Source organism: Sceloporus undulatus, chromosome 4 (genome assembly GCF_019175285.1).
Source record: "Sceloporus undulatus isolate JIND9_A2432 ecotype Alabama chromosome 4, SceUnd_v1.1, whole genome shotgun sequence".
Taxonomy (NCBI): Eukaryota; Metazoa; Chordata; class Lepidosauria; order Squamata; family Phrynosomatidae; genus Sceloporus; species Sceloporus undulatus.
In genome coordinates, this window is record NC_056525.1 from 74,860,115 (window position 1) to 74,868,013 (window position 7,899).

At 41.4% G+C, this 7,899-nt stretch overlaps 2 protein-coding genes across 3 annotated transcripts in view; both read right to left on the minus strand.

Moving 5' to 3' along the window:
• The window catches only part of EIF2B3 (eukaryotic translation initiation factor 2B subunit gamma), a 601,892-nt gene that overhangs the window by 376,572 nt on the left and 217,421 nt on the right, over window positions 1-7,899 (minus strand). The gene's annotated exons all lie outside the window — the stretch shown is intronic.
• The window catches only part of PTCH2 (patched 2), a 78,913-nt gene that overhangs the window by 7,562 nt on the left and 63,452 nt on the right, over window positions 1-7,899 (minus strand). Inside the window, exons 15-20 of one of the 2 annotated variants that reach the window (XM_042462825.1) lie at window positions 5,847-6,159; window positions 5,157-5,299; window positions 4,407-4,587; window positions 3,942-4,225; window positions 1,713-1,850; window positions 147-289 (exon numbers count right to left, since the gene is read on the minus strand). In XM_042462825.1, the coding sequence (XP_042318759.1) occupies window positions 147-289; window positions 1,713-1,850; window positions 3,942-4,225; window positions 4,407-4,587; window positions 5,157-5,299; window positions 5,847-6,159 (1,202 nt within the window). Of the gene's footprint in view, window positions 1-146; window positions 290-1,712; window positions 1,851-3,941; window positions 4,226-4,406; window positions 4,588-5,156; window positions 5,300-5,846; window positions 6,160-7,899 lie in introns of those variants that run through there. The other variant, XR_006103482.1, reaches the window with a different exon arrangement.

The window sequence follows — 7,899 nt, forward strand, 5'->3', positions numbered from 1 at the left end:
CTACAAAGAAGACAGCTTCTCATTCTGTAACCACTTCTTTTCCTGATAGAGACTGGGATACAGGACATGTACCATTTTGTTTGCAAGTGTCCCAGAGGACAAATGGAATATACACACAAAAGGAGAAGAAAGCCATAGTACACTACCTCAGAATGAAATCAAATTCTGAACCAGCCAACATAAGTACACCAAGCAGAGTGGAAACGGCACCATCCATCACGGGAGCAAACATATGTTCTAGGGCCACAGTGGAGCGCAAATTCCGGTTGCCAATGGCAGTGAGAAAACCCTGAAAAAAAGATCAATGGTCAAACTAGAACTAAAAAGAGTAAAGCTTGTATGAAGAGACTCTCTTTTTTGAAGAGACTCTCTGAAGAAAACTAACAACCACATTGAATCTCAGTGACCCAACCTTGGAAAAACACAAAGAGCCAAAGGTCCAAGATGGTCTTGAGATTTTTACTGCTGGAACTAGGACAGCCTCATGCAGAAATGAGAGCTCTCACCCTTTTAAATTCAAAAGCAGACAGAGTTTGGGATTGGCTTTTCAGTGTACACAGTTATAACCTTATGTTTACACTTAGACTTTGCCTGCTATATCTACAGGTTCTGCATCCATGGATTTAATCATCCATGCCTTAAAAATATTTTTTAAAAATTCCAAAAAGCAAGTCTTGATTTTGCCATTTCATATAAGGGACACCATGTTACCACATTTTTGTACACAATAGGACTTGATCATCCACAGATTTTGGGCAAACTCCACTGGGGTTTTTAGAACATCTAGTAGATACCTAGATCCCACTGTAATTAGTCCAAGTAGATACCTAGGGTCCATTGTAATTGGTCCAAAAGAACCTCTAACCTCAGGTTTTGTATGCTAAGGAGTAACATATTGATTAAATGTGTATCCAGAGTTTGCTAATCTTGCCATCACTATTGAATAATCACTGATAGCTCAGTCAAAACTTGTACAATTAGAATATTCTGTGTGGTTTCCACTTAAGGTCATTTTAAAAAATTGGTAATAATACATACTAAGTTATCTGTTAGGAAAGAGATAATGCAAAACAGTGTTCAGGAAACCCTATTCTCTTCAATATGACCTCATCAACATTCAGAGAATCAGTACCGGTACTTTCAATATTCTTGAGACATTTCCAACCAACCTGCATGACACAATGGGTCATGCTTGTGTGAATGTTTATATTTTCTTTGTCATTTTTTAATGGATAGTTTTTGAGATTGTTTTTAAATAAACAAGCAAAAAAACCAAACCCCTCTGTCTTTTTTCCATTTGATGACATAAGTAATAAGCCTTAATTTCCCATGGTTACTTCTCTCCGCTGTTCCTTACAAGCTGTTGGCATGTATTACCTCGGCATCTTATATACTAAACCATTTATACCTAGCACTTTCACTTTTATTGATTTTATTGATTTATAGTAGTATTCAAAAAGGAAAAAAAGAACTGAGGAAAGGGAAAGAAATTGGACTAAAAAGGAAGGATAGAAAGGTAAGGAAAAAAACATTGGGGGCATGATGTTGAGGAAGCCTAGAGGCAGTCCTTGCAAAGTGGAGGAACATGACCTCCACTTGTCAGTCTGCACAGAGTTCTAAAAATGCTGCTACATTTTTTGGGATTTGTCTTCCTTCCTTTTTAGTAAGCTATTCATTCATAAACTGCAAGCTACAGGAGGTCTTTCACTTACCAGGGCCACATGTACAGTGAACTCCACACCAATGCCCACAGAAGCGATGAGGATGACCACAGGAATGGCACTCAGTTTGATGCCCATGAGGCCCATGATACCAAAGAGTTCAACTGTCATGATTGCCAGAACAAATACCTGGATTAGAGATAAAAAAAGGGCAGATTAATTTTCACTCAGAAGCCATGGTGTTATACATGATATTAGCGGGGTACAGACTGTCCAAAAAGGGCGGCCTGCCAGAACCTGGTTTTCCGCCAATAGGAAGCCTCAGCCGCCAAATGGTGAGGCTTCCCGCTGGCGGAAAAAGAACCCACAAAAAGCAGGTTATTTCTATGCTGCAATGGCGGCGTAACAAGTGCACCACAGTGCACCACTGGCGCACTCATTATGCAAGAGCCACACAGTGCTGTGTGGATGCTGCATGGGGCTTGCGTAAGAATAGTGGCGCCTATATGTACAGGGTGCTGCCATTTTGATGCCCTCATCACGTGCTAGGGTTCAGGGGTGTGTGGAAACGCCACCCGGAGGTAACCCTAGCACGTGACGAGGGCGTCTTAAAGGGCTGGTATGTACTGGGCCTATGACACAAGTTGTCTATAGAGTCAGAAAGCAAGGGAATATTTTGTAAAGTCTTCAATGATAAATATTTTAGATTTTGGCACAACTCTAATTCTCTTTCTTTCACTTTTTCACACAAAGAAAGTTTTCTCTTGATCTATTATTATATACAGTATACACATGCGCGTGCACACACACACACACACACACACACACACACACACACTCCCTAAATGCCCTGTTTTTTCCTTCTCTCTGTCATTTGAGAAATTAGCAAAAGAAAAAAAGATGTCACATAGCAAAATTAGGAAAAATTATTAAGCATGTATAAGTCTGTGCCATTTGATTATTTTTAGCAGAGAATGGGGGTTTTTCATTGTTAATAATCAAATAGCGCAAACCAATGCATAGTTAATAATTTTTAGTCCTCATAAGAGAGGCAGCATGATGTAATGATTTGAGCATCAGACTAGGATTCTGGAGACTAGGATTTGAATCAACCATGGAAACCCACTGAGTGACCATGGGCAAGTCATACTCTCTTAACCTCAGAGGAAGGCAACGGAAAGCCTCCTCTGAATAAATTTTGCCAAGAAAACCCAGTGACAGTGTCACCTCAGGGTCACCACAGATTGGAAATGGCTTGAAGACACAAAACAACAGTAATCCTCATTATGACAAACATTACTCAACTACAAATGATAATAGCCAAGAAAATATATTACTTTAAAATACTGAGTAGGCATGGTAGTAGTCTAGTGATTAATGATTAACCCATTGCTAACTTTGCTAAGAAGACACTGAAGTACCATAAAAAGGTAAATATAATTTCTGAATTAAGAATAAACATAATTGAGTGGCAAAGGATATTTTATATACCCCCAAATTACCATGGTGCAAAGGGGTGCTAAAGACACAAAAGCAGAAGATTACTTGCAGATCACTGTCCAGGCAAGTTACATAACTCTTTAGCATCATAGAAAGAAGCTGTAGAAGTCAGTGTCCCTAAGATACTCTTCTGCTTTAAATTGTATATGGCAACAGATGTATGTTGGTACTGGGTGTATATATAATGGGAATCTGTGGACAACCTCAACTCCTTAGGGTGTGTACCTATATAACATATACTGTATTATACACTGTTAAACTTGTGTTCATTGCCAACATATATTTGCACATGCATCCATAGGTACTTTTATGTGTTAATATTAAAAATGAAATATTTCTAGATGCCTTCATTAAAAAATTACGAACTCAGGAAACCACACATTCAGTTTTTTTAGTCAGAATAAATTATGCAAATCAGTGAATCAACATTAATTTCCCCCCTTAATGAATTCCAGTTGCAGAATTGCAATCATTTAGTTGTCTTAGATGGGGAGAGAAAGTCTCAGAACAGAAGATAAGAGGAGGCAAAAGGAAATGGGAAAGGAGGGAGGCCTGTGCTGACAGCAGATGTCTTGCATCCAAAAAATCCTTCATACAAACTAGTCTGCATTCTCTAGTTTCAAGGTCTAAAACCCATCTATATTGATTTTATAAAGGCAAGTGTTTGATAACCATATGGACTTTTTTTTTTTTTTGCACAAAACCATACCAACATAATAAGAGGAAGAATTAATATCTTTGCTGAAGTTAAGTACTATGTTCTTTGTGAAAAATACTCACAATGATACTGGCTGTCCAAGGGTTGAGTAGCAACAGAGTGCACACCAAGAAAGTGCAAACCAATACGATGCCGATGGCCTGCAAAAGCCAGTGGCGCAGGTTAATATATTGCTCCCAAAAGAGGAAAGGATAGCCGCTAGGGTAACTGAGCACACCATGTGTTTGGGCCACTGCATCACAGATGGCACGCACACTCTCAATTGCTGCCACAAAGTCTGATGTCTGCCGTAATCCATTGAGGTAGAAGGGGAACTGTGCAAACTCCAAGGGCTGTGCAGCTGGGACTGTCAAAAAGAGAGGACACCATCAGATAAAGTGACCTCCCAACCCCACTCTAGTCTTTAGGACCCTAAATGAATTGTTCCATTTGCCCACTTTCCCACCTATTCAGTGCAAGAGAGTAGGACTGAAATGGCCATGTGCAACAGAAGATTGAACAGGAATGGGGCTTAAGTCTGCACTTACTTCGAAGGTTCTCGCCAGTGGCATCATACTTGTCATGAATCCATTCTGGGGTTGGTGGATAGAAGTTGGCCTGGGAGGCAGCAAAGCCAAGAGGGTCGTTGCTCACCCAAACTGTCAAGCAGATGTAGAAGATGTCAGGGGGAATTATCCCATTCTCATCCACTAGGCGGCGAGTGGTCAGCTGTGGGACACAAACATGGGTGAGAGAAGTGTTTGGTGAATGTGCCACCACATAGGTGCAATCACTTGGCAGGGAAAGGGCTGAGGTTCCTTCTTGAGCAACAAGTCCCTTTTTCCAAAATCAGGAAGATTTCCTGTGTCTTTCCAAATCTCAGTTTCCAAGGAGCTCCAAAATAGCTGAGGAGACCTCTCCCTTCTCTCTCTTTCTCACCATCCCTTTTACCAAGGATTTTTCCTGCTCCACCCAGGTACATCATGGACACATAGATGTTTATCACACTATGCTCTTAAAGAGGTACTATTCCAGTGTGACTCCTCTAGCAGCCTCCTGTTGCATGCTGGGATTGGCAGTTTTAAGGAGCTGAACTTCTCTTCCTGAGAATTCTAAATACCCCTCCTTAAAACTGCCAATCCCAGCATGCAACAGGAGGCAGCTAGAGGAGTCACACTGGAATAGTACCTCTTTAAGAGCTCGTCTGATAAACACCATTGTTTCCATGACTCTGCAGGTACCCTTTGCCCACTTGGTCTCCCTCCCTACACCATTTTAGCTTGGGCCCCCACACTTACTTGATTTAGATCGAAAGGTTCCTTCTTGTTGCCCGTCTGGATGAGAAGCTTGTAGGCCAGGGCACCATCTTCTGATCCATTGCGGTAATTCTCTCTGGTGATGAGCCCAGCTGCCCAGTCCTGGTCAAAAGCTGCCTGGAGACCTGGGACAGAGGGAGTGTACAATGAAAGGGGTTCCCTCTATGTCCTAGAAGCAAAAGCTAACTCTTCATCCATTCATGGTTGTTCTTCCTACACTTTAGCACAGTAATGACATCCCCGATAGTTGCATCATCTTCAGAGTTTGGGCATGTTTCTGCCCAGACATAAGAGACCAAAGAAAGAACTCTATATTTGAGAAGGTAGAAGGTAATCTGAACATGTATGCATGCAGCTCAGTATGAACACCCACCACACCTATATGTATGCAAACAGTGAGAGCATATGTATACAAGATACAGAAAATGTTTACATGAGATGAAGGGCATCTGAAAAGTTGCTTAGCAGGGAAATGTTTTATAGGAGCCTGGAAAATAGAGTGGTTGTGAAATAGAGATATGGAATCAGCTGGAAAAATATGTGTCCCCCAGCTACTAGCAAGTTTACATCATGAGCATCCTATCCTGAAACCTGGATGACATCCCATCTCAGTGTTTTATAGAGGGACAGTACAGGCTAGTGAAGAAAATTGATAAAGGGACCTCCACTCACCTTGCAGCCAGTCCTGGAAGTAGTGCAGCCACATCTTAGGCAACTGGTGGTTCTCATCACGGACTACATACTGGATTGTGTTGAAGGCTTGATGCAGGCCATAGAGGGCCTTCTGGGAGTTGGGGTAGTCAAAGCCACCCTTGGTCACCACAAACATATTATAAAAGGAGAAGTACTTGAATTGGGCTGAAATGAAGGCATGCTCCTTTGTGCCTCTTGGAACAATGTCTGTCAGGTAGAGCCCATCATGTACCTTTGTTGTACCGTAGAGACTCAGACCTAACAGTGCCAGGAAGAGGGCTACCACAATTCCCTGAAAACAGAGGAAAGGAAGTGTCAATGTGGCTTCAGACAGACCCAACTCATTCTTCATAACTATCTCTTCCCCTTGTTGCCAAGTTCCCTAGTAACAAAGCAAAGGAACTACTGGGTGTTGCAACTTTGACCAATTCAGCCCCACTCATTCATGTAGCAGTGGAAACCAAAAGCCCTGGTGGCACAGTGGTTAAATGTCTGTACTGCAACCACTCACTCAAAATCAAAAGGTTGCGAGTTCAATACTAGCCAGGGCTCAAGCTCAATTCAGGCCTGCATCCTTTTGAGGTTGCTAAAATGAGTACCCAGCTTGTTGGGGGCAATTAGCTTACAGTTGTAAACCGCTTAGAGACCGCTTAGTTCAGTATGAAGTGGTATATAAATGAAACTACTATTGTTATTGCTATGTGACTCTTAATGCCAACCCAAGATATTTTGCTGCCTGAGACAGTGTAGCAAATTGCAGACCCTCTTCTGTCCCAGGCACTTCTAGTATCTTAATTACAGAAATTATAAATTAAATACCTTATATGCTATTTCCCTTTCATACCACCCTAAATCAGTGTTCTAAGCAAACTGATCCATTCTGCTAACTTTAGACTATTCTGTATCCCTTGAAATCTGAAATGGTACCCGTAATTGCAAGACTATCTCCTTGCCACATTCCAAGGTTCTGCCTCAAAGGGCATAATCACTTGGGTAACAGGTGGAATTTTAAAATATACTAGACTGCCTGGTTATGAGTGTCTGCTTTACATTTATATGGAATCCCCCACGAAAGAGTAAATGCAACTGAAATAAATGGGAATTATTTCTGAGTAGACATATACAGCATTGCATGGGAAGTTAATTACAGGCTCAGTGTTAGTGTAAACACAGGCATTCATTCTTAGCAAGTGTTCAGATTTCCTTTTATATCCATCCTATATCCCTGGCAAATATTACAGAAGTTTTGTCTTTAATGCTTACATGTCAAATGAGCCCACCTATGCTCTAAATCTCCCCCACTGATCTTAGAATAAAGCTATTATAACAGAAAACATCCATCCTGATTGTTATAAGAACTATTACCCATGAGGACTCCACTGACTTGCAAACGTAATATCCAAAAAAATAAAACTCTTAATGGGTGATATTACTGTCTCCACCAACTGAGGACTGTAAGGGAAAGGGGAGGAGCAATCAAACAGCTTTCTAGGACATGTGGGAATCCTTGGTTTGGTGGACTAGAACAAAAGAGTGGGAAGGAACGTCTTTGATGCTGAAGTCCAGAAAGAAAAAAGAAAAAAAGGAGAAAGGGAGCAAGCTCAACTGAGTTGGCCCTGTTCTTGATTTTTCCTTTTCCTCAGCTGCTGGAAATCAGATACCCCATGGCCAACTGTGTTCTGAAGCAGGCTCTCTCAGGAGTTTATCAGACAAGGGAAATTGGAAGTATAATCCAATGGCAATCCGAACGCAATCATGGGGTTTAATGTTATTGCGTGATAGACTACCACACGCAATTTCGGGCAATGGGAAGTCAGTCTGAGTGCAATCATGGGGTTTAACGTTATTGTGTGATAGACTACCACACGCAATTTCGGGCAATGGGAGGTCAGTCTGAACACAATCATGGGGTTTCACGTTATTGAGTGATAGACTACCACATGCAATTTTGGGCAATGGGAGGTCAGTCTGAACACAATCATGGGGTTTCACGTTATTGAGTGATAGACTACCACATGCAATTTTGGGCAAT